The 20,129-nt window shown below is 31.9% G+C and overlaps 1 protein-coding gene and 1 pseudogene across 1 annotated transcript; both read right to left on the bottom strand.

Annotated features, from left to right (window-relative positions):
• Positions 1–14,189: 14,189 nt before the first annotated feature.
• On the bottom strand, positions 14,190–14,306 carry LOC146906746 (U2 spliceosomal RNA; annotated as a pseudogene).
• A 232-nt stretch (positions 14,307–14,538) lies between these two features.
• On the bottom strand, positions 14,539–16,770 carry LOC146906745 (serpin-ZX-like). The gene is made up of 2 exons (XM_085724812.1): positions 16,370–16,770; positions 14,539–15,636 (listed from the first exon to the last, which is right to left on the bottom strand). The coding sequence occupies exons 1-2, from the start codon at positions 16,768–16,770 to the stop codon at positions 14,847–14,849; spliced, it is 1,191 nt and encodes a 396-aa protein (XP_085580938.1). The 3' UTR covers positions 14,539–14,846.
• Between the last annotated feature and the right edge of the window lie 3,359 nt (positions 16,771–20,129).

The raw sequence follows: 20,129 nt of genomic DNA, 5'->3' as shown, positions 1-20,129 counted from the left end.
CCTAGAAATTAGGGGGAAAATTGAGAAAATTTTTGTGATGAGAACAAAGCCTAATCGAGCAAGAATTTGGTATATAAAGATGAATTGAACATGAAACTGAACTCGAATTTGGATTCCAATCTAGAATTTGAAGCAGAATCGAACAAGAATTACGATACAGAATCGCAAAAAGTGATCACGCGAGAGAAACAAGAAGATGAATCATGAAAGATGAATTTGGTGAAGATGAATGTTGAGAATCAAGAACAAATCAAAACGAAACAGTGTTAAGGAATCGCAAGCAGAGAGAAAGGTGGAAATTGAATCAGGAAATAGAAGAAAGAACAGAGTGAGAACGAAATGAACGAAACGAACTTGTAACGAATCACAAATTGGAATTGATCGAAGTAGAAAGAGAAAAACAGAGTGAGGAAGAAAAGGAAAAGAGAACGAGAAAATTGAATTTTCTCGAGAAAATGCAGCGGAAAAATCCTTCAAGGAGAATACCAAATTTGATCTGATACCATGTTATGAAACATGGCATCCATTGATGAAGGAGAGAAAAACTTGTGAATTCTTTCTATTGATGGAAAATGAAATGTTACAATACGAGAAAGTTAACCCACTTATGGGGAGGTTACACCTATATATACTAATAGGACTAGTACTCTTTGTAACTAAACTATGTATCTCTAATATCAAGCCATTTTCTACGAGGGAAATTGAATTGCGATTGCAGAAGCCATCGTTTTAAATACAGGAATGTTACCGCGATATCGGCCGTTACAAAACAGTATAGGTCATCACCGTTACCGTTATTTGCCGTTTTAACGCTGAGAAGAAAAATCACACTGAAACGTCGTTACGTAACGCCGTTACAGCCTCGAAACACCGTTACGACCACAAAGCTCGCCGTTACAGCCGCGAAACGGACTGTTACAACCGCGAAACATAGTTACGGATGCAAAAACTTCATCTGTTTCTTTTCTTTAGCTTCATTATTCAATTTTCATTGCCTCCTCTTCAATCTTCATGGCCTCCTCTAACTAATTTCACTCTCACTCTTAATTTGGGTGTTGTTCTGTAAATTTGTATCAGAGATGAGATGAGATTTTAGAGGGGAAAAAATGGGACTTTAAGTTGAGTTGATTGTGTCTTTGTGTGGAATCTGTGTATGAGAGTTTGGACCACAGATAAAATATTCATTTTGTGTCAATATGTGGCTGCTTGCTTCTGTTTTGTGAGAAAGAAGAGAGAAAGAAGAAGAAAGAAGAAGGTGAGGTGAGAGGAATTGGGCGTAGTTGGGTTAGGTGAGGGAATCCCAAACTAATGAATGTCACTAACTTATTGACTTTTAACAAGATTTGTGGTTTTGTGCAACATTGTGATTAATTCACACCGCGACGACCGCAATATGTACGCAACGTCCGTGACAGTCCGAAACCGTGAAAACCTTAACGCGACCGTGACCGCAACCGTTACCGTTATTTAAAACCTTGGCAAAAGCTATGGAAGACAGCAGGTGCCTGGTGCATGATGTCTTTAGGAAGAGGGTTTTACGAATTTTTCTTTGCTTCAGAGATGGATATGCGTACTGTGTGGGCAGCAGGCACCGTAAACTTGAAACCGGGTGTCCTTCGGCTGTTTGAGTGGTCCAAAGACTTCAATATGCACACTCAGCGTAATTCACATGCTCAATTGTGGATTCGCTTTCTCGAACTACCTCAGGAGTACTGGGTGGAACGGACTCTTCGAGAGATTGCAGGAGCGTTGGGGACACCTCTAGTGATAGACAACGCGACGACAAAGCGTTTGTTTGGACATTAAGCAAGAATTCTTGTTGATATGGATTTCTCACGTAAGTTATTTCATGAGATTGTTGTAGAAAGGGAAGGGTTTGCCTTCACGGTTGCGGTGGCCTATGAATGGTTGCCTGATTTCTGTTCTCATTGTCAGAATATTGGTCACGACATCATGGTCTGCAGAAGACTATACCCCAGGCAGGAAACATCTGCCCCTAAGGAACGAATTGATAAGGGTAAGAAGCAGGTTCCTATAACAAAGACTGTGTGGGCTCCTATAAAGGAAAATCCAACGGGCATTGGCTCCTCACTAGTCTTTGCTGCCACTACTATTCCAGAACCGGCACGAGTTGAAAAGGAATTTGAAACTGAACCACAAAATAACTCAGCTGCTGGCTCCTCACTAGCTTTTCGTGCCACTACTATTCCCGAACAGGTACGAGTTGAAGAGGAAATTGAAGCTGAACCACAACATAATTCAGCTGCTCACGTACAAAAGACAACAGATGCGGAGCCAGTGCAGTCTGCTCCTCAGCTTGATTTACCGAACCAGCACCAAAGGGAGAGCACTGTTGATCATTCAGAAGCAATACCGGTTGAAACACAGGATATTAACAACGATGAAAGCACATATGCTATTCCTGCAACCATACCGACACCTTTGGTAGTCACTACTTCTCTTAGCCTGGTTATTCAGAATAATAATTTAAGCATGCAACTAGAGAATGTTTTCGAAGACAGAATTCCTACTGACATAGACGACCCTACCTCTTCCTTTACCTCTCCCTATCATGTACATGTTGTGGTTCAATCGGAAGAACTTTAATTGAACTTTCCAAATTTTTTGCAAGGTACTTCAATGGTTCAATTTCTCGAGGGCTCTTTAAATTTGACGAGAAAGAATTTATTTATTGAAGATATTATGAGTACTATAAGTTGGTAGTAGATGCAATTGCCGTAACAAGAGCAGTTAAACATGTAAATTATGATGTTCACCACACAAAAAAAATGTATTGTTGACGATATGATAGCCATCAGAGATTTTAGAATTGGAAATTTCAAAATTCCGCCATTGAATTGAATCACCATGGGAGAGGTAGAGATAGTAGGGGCGTGATACAATGTGAAAATTATAGATGCTCTCATTTTTATTTTCAACAGATCTAAATCATTAATTAAATCTAACGGTTTTACTTTCATGGTCACCAGTGAGGAATTTAATTGATCCCCCACCGTAGAATTCACCCATTTATATTATTATAATTTATATTTTTCTTACTACAAATATGAATGGTCTACTTTTGGTTCAATTTTGAGAGGTCATATTAGACACATACCCACCATTAAATGAATCTCAACTACCTTTAAAGCTCGAAAATATGATAGCAGAGCATGGGGAGGATAAGGAGAAGTGATCATGGGGAACAGATCCCCTGCAGTGACTGGAGAGTCCAGTGTAATCTTAGCCACTCGTTTTACTTTACAGTGCAGGACAAAATTATTAAATAAACATTTGGACGGTGGAGATTTCCACTGCACCATGTCCAGTGAAAAGGACACAGGAGAGAATCCTAGTCCGTGATCATGAATGGATAGGTCCATTTTCTAAGTGTGTGTAATGAATGGTGCATTTTCCAAGTGTCTGTAAATGCATGGTGTGTATGTCGCGAAATTTTAAGGGGTGTATGAAAGCATTTAGTGTGCATGGAGGTTGGGTTTTACTTCGATGGAAATTATGAATGTTGATTCATCGGTTCTGGTCAAGACTTTGTTGAGCGTGGAAGATGTTAGTCCGATTAGTCAAAGTCTAGATAAAAGTATAAGACGAGCACTACAAAGAAAGAAAAAAAACATGATTACTACGGTGGCTACAACATGTTACGGTGGTTTTAGCCGCCACTATAAACCATTGCGGCAATTTCAAAACTGTCGTAATTTTGCCTGCCGCAAAGTTTAAAATGACGGTTTGTAGGTAATAGTTGTGACTACTTCTGTTTTATACATTGTTTAAAATGGTAGTTTTTCCTTTGTTAAAACGGCATTTTAAACCCCATTTTATTTACAGAAACAAAATCAATTGCCATATATGGTATTTCAAACTGCCATAATATACCTCAAATAATATCGGTTCGAACCACCACAATTTACTCTTTGATATTTACTAAAATAACTGCCACAATTAACAGGAAAAACCGCCATAATGCTCCAAATTTGCTATAATATTCTTATAGTGTATGAATACCGTTAATTTATTTTAACAATATTAAATGACAAATATTAAGAATACTATCATTCAATTATAATTCAAAACAGATAGAGTTTGATACAAATGTCCATTCTCAAAATAAACAAGTCTATGAACATCAAATTACACAAACCATTGCCACCATCTTCAGGTATTCTCAAAATAACAAGTTTCAAAACATAAAAATGACTATACACTTCAAATGTCACTAAAATCAGGACTCTAAAGATCTGCTCCATGTGCATTGCTTGCATATGATGATCTAATTATGTCACTAGATGTTCAAGATTCACTTCCTACATCTGACGCCTGCAAAAAAATAAAATGAAATTACAATTATAAACAATATTTCAATACTTATAAAAAAATACACTAACTCAATACTATAAAAAAAAAATCCATGACATAATTAGATCTCACTGCAGATTGGTTAAATATTTTATACCGTTTTCAAATTTACTATAATAATGTATTGTTAGGATATATATATATATATATATATATATATATATATATATATATATATATAGGGTTATGATAGAAGACACCTTTTATGAAGGTGTCTTTTATCAAGTTACTCTATGAGCATTTGCGAAAAGACACCAACTTACTTTTAGGAAGGTGTCTTTTATCAAAGTTATAACTAAAAAGTGAAAATCACACCTTAAGGTGTGACTTGATAAAAGACACCACCAAAGGGTGGCTTGTAACATAACCCATATATATATATATATATATATATATATATATATATATATATATATATATATATATATATATATATATATATATATATATATATATATATATATATATATATATATATATATAGGGGGCTGTTAACTTGCACCCACCTAAAAACACTAAGGTGCAAGTTAACAAGCTGCACCTACTTGTACTTTACTAAAACACCCTTTTGTCTTCTATCAATACTCTTTTGATAGAAGCTAATTAATTTATGTAGAAAGAAAATCAAAATCAAGAAAGTGTAACCAGAAGAGCACGTTCACATTTGAACGTATATAATATCATCTAAAGTTCAATGAAAAGTTTGATGCAACAACTTGATTACACCTATTAAAATTAGGGTAAGTTCACTTTTGATGGTATAGTTGATAGATTCACATCATGTACCTTATTGAGTAACTGACAATATAAAAAATGTTATTAGCTAGAGAATTTTAAGAATAAATACGACACTACTTGCCCCATTTATGTATTAAAATATAAAAATGGGTTTCTTATATGACATATTTGAGATACTATGAAAATAACCTAAAATAGTAGCCGAAAAAAAAATGAATCAAAATTTTACAGGCAAGTACTCCTATATTCTAAATTAGTATCAAAACTTGCTTAATTACAAGAATGACGGATTGCTCAAAATACATACAAAGAAAATAACCTTCTTTAGGGAAATAAATTGAAAAAAACACAGAGACTAAAAGTTAGAAAACATTTGAACTACACTAGTATGGACACCCGTGCCAAGCACGGGCTAGAATTTCGTCATAATTAAAACATTAGATGAAGATGTATTATTCTCATTTATGTGGTTGCTCTATATATGTCTAATGAGTAGATTAACACCAGTGCGCTGGCTCTTTTCATAAGATCCAATGATGATATTATAACTCGGTTCGACTTTGCGAATGAAGCATGGGTGAATCCCAGTGACAAATGTCGGTTGCGGAGAGTCTTATACTTAAGTGAGATATGTTGATGTGTTGACTGTGAGTTAAAGTTTCACATTGGATGTGAGAGTAGATGTTGAGCAACATATAAGTGATATGATCCATATACATAATTTCTTAAGGTTTAGGTTAAGATGTGGTGTCAAACTCACGTGTGTGGATTATCTTTGTATGTTGAGATGATCAAACTCAATGTAGGATTATGCGAAAATCACAATATTGTTATCAACCGGTTTTTTAGTTTTTGGATGTCATTTGTTTATTTTCATCTTAAAGTTTAGTTTTTATATGGCATTCTCTTCCATATGTTTTTTTTTTTCATTCAACGTCTATTATTTTTATTTATTCACTTTTGGACTTTTGTGGCAGGTGAAAATGGTAAATTGTCGATGTGTTATGTTGAGTTGACAAAAATATATATTTATTAGACAATTTAAAATCATGTAACATTTTCCTTAAAAAAAATCATGTGACGTTTGTTTAATTGAATCTAATTTTTTGGTAAAATAATTACCCAAAAATCTTGGACTCCTTCGACCAACCCATAAAATAACCAGCAACTCACACTATTCTCTATACTCTCACCAAAAAAATGCACAATACTTATTTTCTTTCGCCTATCTTCCCTTGTGTTTTAATTCCTTTTTTGATTTTTTTTTTTGCGTTTAATTTTCTTTATTTATTCTCATGGAAGAAAGAAACATAAACCCCTCTCCATGAAACCACCGCCAACCAAATTTTTTTAACATTTTGTGATTTCAATTGACCATATTTAAATACGTCATGTAATTACGAAGGTGGATAGTTGATTGATAATTTATCAAGTGTGTATTAAAGTTCTGTATTGGATGGAATAATAGATTTTGAACATCATATAAGTGAGATGACTCCTGATGCCTAAAGGTTTTGGACGAAGATATGATATCAATCTCACTTGTGAGGTTTCTCTTAATCTAAGATGGTGATCCAACTCTATGCATAATCCCCTAGAAGTCCCAAAATCATGATGAACTGTTTTGTTAGTTTTTATATGTCATTTGTTTAACTTTTTTATCTTAAATTTTAGTTATTGAATTTCATTCACGTTCATTGTTTTTTTATTCAGCATTCCTTATTTCAAATTCTTTGACTTTGGTCTTTTGTGAATTCTGATAATGAAAAAAGATAAATGTATTATTTTGAGTTTACAAAAAAATATACCTATTAGAAATTTTAAAATGATGTGCGTTTTTTAATTGAGTCAATTTTTTTTGTAAAGTAATTACGCCAAAATCTCCTAATCCTTCAACATACTTACAAAATTGCAAGCAACTCAATCCATTTGCTATACTTTAAAGGTTAAAGCACACACCCCCTTACTTGTTTTCCTTACCATCTATCTCATGTAAAAAATTCCTTTTTCATGTTAGGTCTCAGTTTGTCCTTATAATTTGGATATGTCACAATATTACACATGTAAAAAGTCTCACATTTAAGAGAGATGTTAATGTGTCATATGTGAGTTAAAGTTTCACATTGAATTCAATGGTAGATGGTGAGGAAAATATAAGTGAGATAACTTATGTACATAATGTCTTAAGATTTTAGATGAAGATGTGATGTGAATCTTACTTTTGTGGTTGATCTTACCCTAAACTGATTTTATAAAAAAAAAAAAAAAAAGGCTCCCTCAGAAGACACAATATTATGATGAACTATTTAGTTAGTTTTGGATATCAATTATTAAATTTTTTCATCTTAAAATTTATAGTTTAGGGATGTCATTTGCTTTGATGCTGTTTTTTTTATTCAATATCTATTATTTCAAACCATTTTACTTTTAGTCTTTGGTGGGATCTAAGAATTGAAAAATGTAGAAGTGTTATGCTGAGTTGAAAAAAATACATGCTCATAAGCTCATTAGATATTTTAAGTCGATATGTGGTGTCAATCTCCATTGTGTGATTGTTCTTTGCATAATATGAGGATCAAACACAATATAGGCTCCCTGTGTCGTCCCAACATTAAGATGAACTATTTTGCTGGTGTTTAGATGTCATTTGTTTATTTATTTTTTAACTTAAATATAATTTTTGGATGTCATCCGCTCTCATGCCATTTTTTATTCAACCTTTATCATTTAAAATTACTTTACATTTGGTCTTTAGTGGGATGTTACAATGGAAAAATGCAGATGTGTTATGTTAGTTGACAAAGCACATGCTTATTAGACATTTGAGAATGACGTGACGCTTTGTTAATTAAGTCTAATTTTTTGGTAAAATAATTACCCAAAGATCTTCAACCCCTTCAACAAACCCATATAATTACCGGCAACTCAGTTTATTCCCAATAATTTTTCGGATAAAGCATGCTACATATATTTTTTTCCCTAATCATTTTTATCATGTTCAAATTCTTTTTTTCGTATTCTATTTTTTCTTTTTAATTTCCTTTCTTTATTATCATGAAATAAATAAACATAAATTTGCCTCCATGAAATCACTATCAAACTACCTTTTTGAACATGATGTGCCTACGATTGACCTTATTTAAGTATGTCACATATTTACGGATGTGTATAGTCACACACTTGATTAACATATGTTAATGTATCAAGTGTGAGTTGACGTTCTACATTGGATAAAATAGTAGATTTTGAACAGCATATAAGTGAGATGACACATATACTTAATGACTTAAGATTTTTTGTGAATATGTGGTGTGGAAATCTCACTTATATGGTTGCTTTTAACCTAATATGGTGATCTAACTCAATGTAGGCTCATCTGAAAGTCTGAATATTATCCCAAAATTATGATAAACTACTTTGTTAGGTATTGGATGACATTTGTTAATTTTTTATCTTAAATTTTTGTTATTGGTTATTATTCACTTTCATGCTATATCTTTTATTTAACCTCTATTATTTCAAATTCATTCACTTTTGATCTTTGGTTGGATTTGACAATGAAAAATTGCATGTGTTTTGCTAATTTGACAAAATAAAGGGTTGTTCTATTTATTATTAAAACAATGTGACTTTTTTATTTAGTTTAATTTTTTGGTAAAATATATACTAAAAAATTTCGAACTCCTTCAACAAACTCGTAAATCACCAGGAATTCACTCTATTCTATATACTCTCATAGACAAAGCACAAACATTTCTTTTTTTCTTATCATCTCTCTCATGTTTGAATTGCTTTTTTGTCTTCTATCTTTTTCTAATTTACTTTCTCTCTTCACATGAATGAAAAGAATAAAAACATTCATCCATTAAATCACCACCAACCCACTTTTATAGCATGTTATGTTTTCTCTAATCTTGTTTGGTTATGTTACCAGATTACAAATGTACAAAGTCTCACACGTAAAGGAGATATGTTAATATGTCATATATGAGTTAAAACTTCATATTGGATGCAAGAGTATGTGGTGAGAAACATATAAATGAGATGACTTATATACCTAGTGCGTTAAAGATTAGGACGGCGATGTGGTGTCAATTTCATCTTTGTGATTACTCTCTTAGCCTAATGTGATTATCCATGAGAAGACTTTTGGTATTTGCTGGAAAGTAACCATGGAAAAATATTGATGTGTTACTTGAGCTGATAAATTACATATTTATTTAACATTTTAAATGATGTGATATTTTTTTAATTAAGTAAAAAAGAAATGGTAAAAAGAAACGTCATATTAAACATTCCCTTAATTAAGGGGTGTGATCGTAAAAAGAAGTGGTATACTTATTCAGTCATTTAAATTGAAAATAAATCATATTTACATCAAACTGAAGAAAATATCTATATTTACGATGATGTGTATTATTTATTTTTTTATGAACGATGATGTATATATACTTGTTAGTAAGCATTCCATTAAAATTCACCAAAAGAAAAATATGCTTGTTGGTGGACATATTCAAAACTACCAAATACATTTGGAAAAAAATAAAAGAATATATTTTGCATTGCGGATGTTTTTCTCACAAAGAAAACTTGTTATTTTTAATTTATTTATTTTTTATAAGTGAAAGTTTAGTGAGTCGGACTCCAAGGGCTCATCTGAATTAGGATAGATTTTGAGATTTATTGAGCTCTAATCGAGATACTTACGTACCACCCATCAAGAAGTTTTCACGTTAGCAGTAAAAGCTAAACTCACAACAATTGAACCAAATCTTCATTGAGCAAGAATATATGTTTTCGATACTAAATGGGAGAAATCCATAAATTGAAAGTTGAATTAGGAAAACATGTTAGTACCACTTGAAAGACATTTATTTAACAAATTAGTAAACACCCACAATTAACATATATCGGCATAACTTGACCCAAAAAAAACAAATAAAGACATAATTGATTTTTTGTGTAAATGCTGATATAAAAACATTTAATTTAGAATGGTACCATAATCATCATGGAAAATTTTAAATATTTATTTGAATATTTTGTTTTATAAAAATGAAATATCATAGCATGAAATGAGGTAGGAAATGAGAGACCGCCATGTGTACTTTATATGTAATGTAAGACAAATGTTTATTATAAAGATAAAGATAAAAATATAAAGATCTGTGGTGTGATTGAGAATGTGCTTATATTGTCGATATATGTTGATTTAGTTGATAATAAATTGACTCCAGCCCCCATTAAAGTGTGAGTACAATTCTCAATACCAGCGTTAGGACATCCTCGATGGATAATACATTGTAATCTCTTTTTGATTCATGAGGTTTTCTCTTTGGACTCAACTCACCTAAATAAAGAGAGATATTGACCAAAAAAAAAATCTCACCTAAATAAAATTATTAAAAAAAAACGAATATGTTTTTTAGGGGAAAAGATAGTATGTTTATATGAGTAAAAAAAGGAATATACTTGTATGGTGCGCTTTTTTCTTGTGCTATTTTTTATTGTTATAAAAACATTAAAATATATTAATTTCCAACTTTTATTCTGATGATATAATTCAATGCAAGGTTTTTCCTAAATAATTCCTTTCCATTTGGAAAATACATACACTTGATTTTATCAATGTCTATGATTGGCAAAAAAACTGTGAAGACCAAATGTTGATTGCAATTAAATTGAAGAAATCAAATAAGAAAAAGGGGACAATAACCTTTACCGGTTTTCATGGAAAATAATTTCATTTCTTTTGCATAATAAGGAATGCTAGTAACACACATTTTAATATACATTTTTTAACACACTCTTTTGATTGGTTAAAACTCACGTGAGTTCCACCAAATTTATATGGTCTCACATGATTTGGTGGAACCCGTGCGAATTGCAACCAATAAAAAAGGTATGTTGAAAAGTGTGTGTTGCTATCATTTCTCTTTTTATAATACTACCTTTATAGAGGTTTTGAAAGCTCTATCATTCATTTTTATAGATAGTATACGATTTTTTTCTTAAATGTCTAGGCCTTTCATATTCTATACTACTTTTTTGGGTTCAAACATGCATATTCATTCGTTAGCAGTAACAAAAAACAAAATAAAAATTTCGTTAGCAAAAAAAAATGCATATTCATTCAATAATAATAAATGGTTTTAGCAAAGAGCATATACATTAATATACACGGTTTTGATTATATATATATATATATATATATATATATATATATATATATATTTTTTTTTTTTTTTTTTGCATTTACTATTATTTTGTTGCATACATTGATATACCATAAAAAAACTTGTAATATCCGGGAAAAAAAAAGAAAAGAATATTGTAGATAAATGCTAATTTTTTTTTACAACTTGTTCCTTTTTAAAGTGTTTGAATCTGTTTGGCTTGGAAATTATCATTGACATATGTTAACATTTGAATGACTTATAATATAAGTGATGACAATGTCTTTTTCAATTATTCATAACACATTCATAATAATATCCTTCATTTATCCGTCACCAAAACCCTAGTTTCTTATCCTTCATCCACTAGAGAGGGGTGATTTAGAGTCAATTTTTGACCCAAAATCACCCCTCTAACTCGTATTTCTATTTCCCTTTTGTTTAAAAAAGTGATTTTCACATCTATTTCATTTTTCCTTTCGTGATTTCGTCATCTTAGTGCGACGTTGTTTTGTTCGTCGTCTTTGTGCGACTTTGTTTGTTTTTCTTGTTTCGTTCAGGTATTTATTCGGTTCAGATTGTCAGACCAGCTTCGATCCAGTGCAGATCAAATCAATGACATTGGAGACGTCAACATTGCAGATCCGGAGACATGGGTATTCCGGAGACTTAAATATAGTCATATGTGTAGGCTTTAATACTTTGCCGTTTTATGCTATTAACATGGATGTTGTGAGTTTGTTCAGAGATTCATCCTTTTTGTTTATAGCGAATTTTCATTGTATCAATGTACTCTATCAATTTGAATGAATGAATATCATTTATTTTTGTCAAAAAAAAAATATCCTTCATTTATTTGGTCAAACAAATAGCTTCCATATTTATCTTGCATGATTGATGCATTTATGTGTATCATTAATCATTTAGTAACAAAAGACATTTATCTTGCATGATTGATACATTTATGTGTATCATTTATCTTGTTATTATAGACTTGTTTAAAAATATAGTGGAAAAAATCTAATATGTTTTTTTGTTGTTGGGGTTAACCCTCCGGTCCCAGAGGAAAATGACCCGGGTAATTCGAGCAAAGAGGAAATTAAAGTCTTAACAAAAATTATTTTTCTTAAATAATTCATCTTTTAGTAGAACTCATTAACCACTTTGAGTCCAATTAATTGTTTCAAATTTACAATTGTTTAAAACAATATTGGAGTTTTCTAAAAATGGTTGCTTTTTTGTACATGTGTAAATAACAAATGATCAAGTTTATCAAAGCCTCGTTCTTTAAAAAAAAAAAGTTTATCAAAGCCTCCAAATTGATTGTACTACCTCTTTAAGATCGAAAATAATGATGTGATGAAAAAACTAATACGAACAAACTAAAAGTATTATACAAATAAATGACATAATAAGAAACACCAAATCAATATTTGAACTGAAATATCTGAAGGTACACTATTCACTCCGCATAATTTCCTTTTTGTGTTAAACTAAAAAATTTGTTTGTAGTCATGTTTCGTTGTTTGATAAGATCCAAGATTTGTAGCGCAACCTTTCCTTCCTTCAAATCCTTCTCAAATTTATAGATCATATTTCTTCATACAATAGCATGAATTTTGTTACCCTGAAAATGCAAATAGTTAATTTGAAGAAAAAAAAAGGAACTGGATTAAAAAAAAATGAAGGAAAACTAAATACAAAATTTTCACAACTACATGCTATAACAAAAATCACATAAATACAACCACAATGAAAAACATTCATAAAAAGTATACTCGAAACCTAAATTATGGACACAAAATGTCTTTTATTTTATGAGAGGAAGATGGTAGATGAAGATAATGAAAAACAAATTGTCTATATATAGGAAAAAAATCATGTCAAGATCAATTTTGATTGGCTCATAAAAAATAAATGAGTCATGATCTATTTTGATTGGTTAAGAAAAAAAATTATGAGTGATAAAAATATTAAATGCAATGGATACATAATACATAATACATAATTAAGTCAACTTTCTTGATCAAAGTTCTAATGCATTGCAAAAAAATTGTTTGAGGAGCATTAAATGCTAGAAGCAAAATGAGACGCCACGTGTACTTATGCTCATAGAAGTATCCTTTTGTATTATATAAAGATAAAGATAGGCCTAGGGCTATGTAGTGCAACACATCAAAATCCCAATAGTGAGATACAGACTCTCGCACTTCTGTGAAATAATAGTCCACATATCAAATATTAAACTGATCATAAATTAAATTGATAAGAACGTATGCAAAACTTGATCTTAATAAAAGTGCAAAGAAAGATATGATTATTTAAGTGGATCATTATTGGTTTTATATCTGACACATGCTGCAGCTTGTAAGTCCCACCAATATCATGAACATTGCTCAGTTTCTTGTTACTATGCAGAATTGATCCTTATAAATTGCCTTAGTTTCTGTTAGTACACACACGCAAATCAAATACGGGAAATGGTGTTATGTGGATGAAAACTATGCTTTATTTTGATGCAATGGTTTTGAGAATTAGAGATGTTTCAGATGTTGTTTGCCTCCCCCTTTTAAACTAGAGGCTTTTTTGTTTTTCTTCATCTTATTATATTGACAATATCTTACCATGTGTAAACATTTCTACACTATCAATCAATCATAATCGCTATGTCATTTCTACACATATAATTTGTTAAAACTGTAATTTTCATTACACAGATTAAATTCCTATAGTATTATACTAACTAACTTACAGTATGTGGTGAATTCTTTGCCATATTGTCACACACCATCGTTATCCTATTTATTTATATATACACATATGGGGTGAATTTATTCAGCAGCATAATTTTTTCCTAGATTAACAAACTTGCAAAAGAGGACCCTCGAAAAATTTGGCAGCAAGAATTCTGCTAAGAATTTTGGAGATTTTATTCAAATTAATAGCCTGCATATGAGATATTAAACTATTAAGAACATATATTACACTTTATCTTAGTCAAAAGGCGGAGAAAGGTATCAATATAATACCTGCAAAGCAAGTATGCTCACACTTTACATTTTCAAGGAAGAACGCAATACTAAGCAAGATTCGGTAATAACTCGGAAAAAGTACTTGTCTTAAATTCTAATCAATATGCATAAAGTTGAAATCAATTGAAACTCAACCCTGATGCTTTTGTTATTGAGTAACTACAAAGCAAGTATGCTTTCTTTTCTTGTTAAAATAAAATGAATAAACTTGTGCTCTATTCAATGTTTTCTTTCGATTCACAAGGGTGATTTGTTTCACATTATGTACATTAGTAAATGACCATATAACAAATGTTACTGGCTACTGAATTTTCAGAATAAATAACATTTCATCAATAAAGTAAATTTTCTAATATGAACAATTATAAAACTATGCAGATAAAGAACTAAAATAAAAAATGCCTAACAAAATATATTTCAAATAGTATAAGAATAAGAAGTAGGACGTAATTTAACCCATTTATATATTAAAATATAAAAATGGGTTGCATAGAAAACATATTTAAAATACTTTGGAATGCAACAATCACCCATCAAGAGGATTGACAACCTTTCCAACGAAGAGTATGGTTCCACTAAACTCTTCTCTGATCAGAAATAAAAAAGGGTGGTCAGCTACAAAGTCGACTGGAGGGGGCGGAGGGGGTCTATACGGAGAACACCCGAATCCTATGCAAGCGGTCGCTGCTGCAGCTTTCGTACCTTCTTCATTTACTTCAATGAAAGACTTCTGAAATATGCCGGAAACATAAAGTTCTTGACTTATAGGAGAGTCCACCATTTTTGTCAAACCTCCCATAGAAAAAGGTAAAGCCAATCCTAATTTCTTTAGTAACTCAGAAGCTTCAATCTCAAAAGAAATATTGAATCTTGGAATCCTGAACTTGCCTACTTCCACTTTTCTACGAGGAAGATTGTGCTCCAAAAACTCAGAATCAGAAGCTACTTTATCAATCAAAGCTGACAACCCATCTTTTGCATCGGGAAGAAAAAAGTAAATGGAGAATGCACGCCCATAATTGCCTTGTTTATAAGGAAGAGCAAGAACTTTGAAACCATCAAAAGAACTTATAAACTGATCATTCTTGCTGGTCATAAAGGGAACCTTTACTGACTTGCCATTCAGAAGGTCAAAATCATAGTCCTTCGTTTTTGAAGTATCAAACGGTCGTTTCCAAACTCCTTTGAAGTACAGTGCATTAGCAAAGATGAGGCTGGTTAATCTGTCAACTGAGCCGTGTGGAACAAGATCTTTTATAAGCCCTTTTGTCTCCTTTTCAGCCCATAAATTCACTTCTTTTCTCATTTCATCAGCCCTTTTGTAAAATTAACCATGTTAAAATAAATCATTTGAATTTTTTCATGAGCATTATATCAGAATAATAAAACATTTTGTTGATATTATTCAAAATGAGTCAAAGGTTTAATGTCACAGAGAATCGTTATTACTGGCCCAAATTATGCTTGTTGTCATATTTTGTAGACAGTAGCAAATTTGTATGATCAAAATAAAAAATCAATTCATAATACTAATAACAGTTTTCAAACCTTCCAAGATAGCCTTGCATTATGTGTAGGTCTTGTCATATCTCATTTGATCCAATTGGTGAAAACTAACTTGTGGATGATGCGAAACTTATTTTTCACGCAACCTGCTGGTTTTTGTGTTGGTATATGGAATTATAAAAATTAAATTTTGTTTGAAGGTGCTGTTGCAGATTTCAAAACCGTGTCAAAACAAATTAATATATAAAGGGAGTGATCTAGCTATTTGGAAAGGAGAAACATGAGTTGATTGTGTTTAAAGGCACACTTACATGTAATTGTACTACAGGTTTAAGTAACCTCTTATCCCTCAATCTGCTTATGAAAAAATAGTACTAGCCCACATTATTAGTAACAATTTATTTTAATAGAATGAGATAAGAATGAATACTGATATTTAGGCCACTTTATACCCTAACTTACATGTAATTAACAATGACAAATAAAATACTAATAAAAGCATGGCACATGGATTCAGAATGAAAAAGAAAGAAAAAGAGTACCTTGTTAAGGAAATCAACTTCAGCAAGACTAGCTTTGAAATCAGTAGTCATAATTTGTTTGAAGGAAGGTTGAAGAGGAATTGTCTGTTCAACCCACACACCATTGACGTAAGACAAACAAGGGCCACCAGCGGGAACCCCGTCGGAGAGCATGGAAGAAACAAGCTGCGAGCATAAGGATTTGAGATCACGGGGGGATTCAGACTGGAGGAAGGAGAGAAGTTGTTTTTGAGTGGGACCCTCAGAGCCGGTAGCGATCATACTGAGCACGGTGTTGAGGGATAATGGTGAAAACACAACGTTCTTTTCTCGAAGTTTTTGATTGGATAACAAGTGTTTTGTGATGTTCATGGAAACGTTGGTTAGGTTTGTGAGTGATTTTCCAATGAGATTCTGCATCATTCTTCTTCTTCTTGTTTGAATTCTAATAGACTGTGAAAGACCTAACTAAGACCTGACTAAGAGGAAGAAAGCGAGAGAATTAGAATTTGAGAGCTGACACGTTGAATTTATAAAGGTTTGTTTGGATTTGTACTGGAAATAAAATTAAAACTATCCTAGATTCTAGCCTAAAATAAAACAGAAATATATATTTGTTATTATAAAATAAGATATATGCAAACAAAATATAACTAACCTAAAAATATGAAACAAAAATAAAACCACGTGTCAACAATATATTGGGTTGGAGCATACTACAGTAAAATTTGTACATACAAATCAATTTGGTCAATTATGATCAATTAGTTGCTCGCAAAATAAATTTGTAACTATAACATTCTAGTTCGGCAACCGTTTGTTTGTGTGAATGGTAAAGGAAATGTCAATATTTTTTTGATAGAAGCTAAATAATTTAGCTAGAAAGAAAATCAAAATCAAGAAAGTGTAACCAGAAGAGCAAGTTCACATTTGAACGTATGTAATATCATATATCTAAACTAAAGTTCAATGAAAAATTTGATGCAACAACTTGATTGCACCTGGTAACATCAGGGTAAGTTCACTTTTGAAGGTATAGTTTGTAGATTCACATCATGTACATTATTGAGTAACTGACAATATAAAAAATGTTACTAGCGAGAGAATTTTAAGAATAAATAACTTTATATCTCATCTAAATCAACAATTTTACGAATATGCAAGTAATATACGAATATAAAAACTGTCGAACAAAATAAATTTGAGATAGTATAAGAATACAAAATACGACGCTATTTGCCCCATTTATGTATTAAAATATAAAAATCGGATGCTTATAAGACATATTTGAGATAGGAAAATGCTCAATTGTGCGACAAAAACCATCGTGCGTATCCCACGAATGCGCTGGCAACTGAGGTTCTCACTCTTTTTCATGCAAAATACCGAAATTAACCTTAGACTTGTTTTGTCCAACTACTGCAGCTTCTGGTCTTAACATCAATGCAGAAAAACGAAGACGTTCAACGAGAATCCCCAATCATTCTATCACCGGAAACCAATCAGAACACGGATCCCCAATCTCGAATTTTCTCTCGGTGACATCTCTACCTCAACGATTTCAATTTCATTCAAGATTAGATTTTGTCTAATTCTCAATCAAATGGAGATGTTCCCAAACCTTATGCCAAAGAGAGAGCTATATAACTTTTTATGGATGCTTTGTGATGCTAGTTTGGTGTATGGGATGATTCAGTGTGTCTCGATTGTTCCCACTTCATCCACATTTCTGTGTGTTTTCTTAACCTTTTCTCTCATTCATTTTATTTACTCTTTATTTTTTGTATTTTATTTTTTTTGCAGGGTTTAAGGTTTATCAAAAATTGTAATTTTTCTTTAGAACTTCTGACATGGCATTCCTAAGTTGAACGTGGGATATTAGGATGAGCTATGAATTTATGCTCCTATACAATTTGAGTATTAAATTTTGTCACATAATAATTTGGCTAAATATCATGTAGTTGTTCCACCTTGAGTTCTTGGCTATATAATGTAGAGCGTAAAATGATTTCAAAAATGTTTAATTTACATATTAATATTTGATAGTGTCTAATATGATACTTTGAACCAAATAGGGGGCTGTTGAAAACAGAGAGCTATCATTGCCAAGGCCGGGAATGACTTGAAGTTGAAACCCAAAGCTGGATTTCATTTGAATGCTTGGCGATGGCCTTTTCAGGTTTGAAGTGGTGACAAGAGTACAAAGAAACAACACTGCTGTGCCTGTGTGATGTTGTTCTAATATGATATGAGTCTTTTGTGTGTTACAGAATTTGGGGAATTACTTGTTTGTTCTAACATCAAAATTTCTCCTAATTCAGATGTTGCATGTCAAAAGGGTATTCCTTTTGTATTGTAACTACTATGTCTCCTATATTGTAATTGGTTTGTTGCTAATGAGAATCAGAATGAGAATTTGAGTACAAGTTGAAACCTGGTCGAGAATTTCATTATGAGAGACAACTTAGATTTTGTTAGAATAACATAGAGAAAGAGCTTGTTGCACATATTGTGTACATTGAAAGTTTTTGAATAAATTGTCATTATATTGTGCATCTGTTTGGTATTTTTATTTCTCATTTTATATGATACTCCTGAAACTTTATTGTGTTGATAATTATAGAACTATTACAACCTACGCTTTGCTAAAAATTCAATTGATATTGTGTTGAAGGCAGAAGTTGAATAGGACAAGAGAATCAAATTATGCCAAAGCTGTTTACAGTAGCTGAATAACACAAGAGAAACAATGATGCTAAAGAGAAATGATAAAATAGATAGTGTTGCTGGCCTAATATGGAATGGTATCTTGTACATGTGTTTGGGAAAGTGCTGTCAAAAACACAATGTAATGGCATCATGGTCTAGTGCATACTTGTGTTTGTGTTGTCTCTGCTGCTCCAATGTTGCTGCAGCTGTCGGTTTTTAACCTTATTGCTCAACCTGCTGTTGTTGTTTCTGCTATGAGTGATGTGTTTGCAGCTGCTGCTTTGTTTGAGGTTTCCGACGGCTTTCTTGGTTTATTCAGTTTGTGCTCAGCACGATTTTTTTTGTCAGCTTCTGCGGCTTTATTTGAGATTGATAGATGTATTATTCCTATTGAGCAGAAACATTTGTCTGTCTGTGATTTTCAGGGTGATCCACCTATATATGGTGCCCTTTATATTGTTAATGTAATTACATAATTGTAATGTTTTTTTTAGAATAACTTTGTTGTAATATTTGAATATTTAATACATTGAAGAATGATACTTTCCCAAATCAAGATTCAACATGATTTTTTTTTTTTTTTTTAGAAACGGCTAAATTTATTCACGTCGAGTGTGTGCAAGAAGCACAACAAAAACCCGCAGCCACAAATTACAAAAATACAAAGGGCTCTGATATAGCAAAACAAAACGCACCAAAGCAGAAAAATGAGGCTACCATATGCCTGCTCACATAAACTCCATATGCCTACTAACATAAACTCAATTTCTCTCCCTATGCCTGCTAACAGAAACTCAATGTTTCTCCAATATATGGTGTAATATTTAATATATTAAAGATTGATACTTTCCCAAATCAAGTTTCAACATGATTGATACTTTAGAATAAGATTGTTGTAATATTTGAATATCTAATATATTAAAGATTGATACTTTCCCAAATCAAGTTTCAACACGATTGATAATCTCTGTTACAAAATCAATTACATAAAGAGTTTAAAATGATAAATGAAGGCTAAGTAACGTTAAAGCCAAAATGAAACCAAACTAGACCAAACTGAGAAATGGCACTGC

Source organism: Medicago sativa, chromosome 7 (genome assembly GCF_051527215.1).
Source record: "Medicago sativa cultivar Bolivia chromosome 7, Bolivia_mono, whole genome shotgun sequence".
NCBI lineage: Eukaryota > Viridiplantae > Streptophyta > Magnoliopsida > Fabales > Fabaceae > Medicago > Medicago sativa.
Note: the sequence above shows the minus strand (reverse complement) of the source record. Positions and strands in the feature narration are given on the sequence as shown.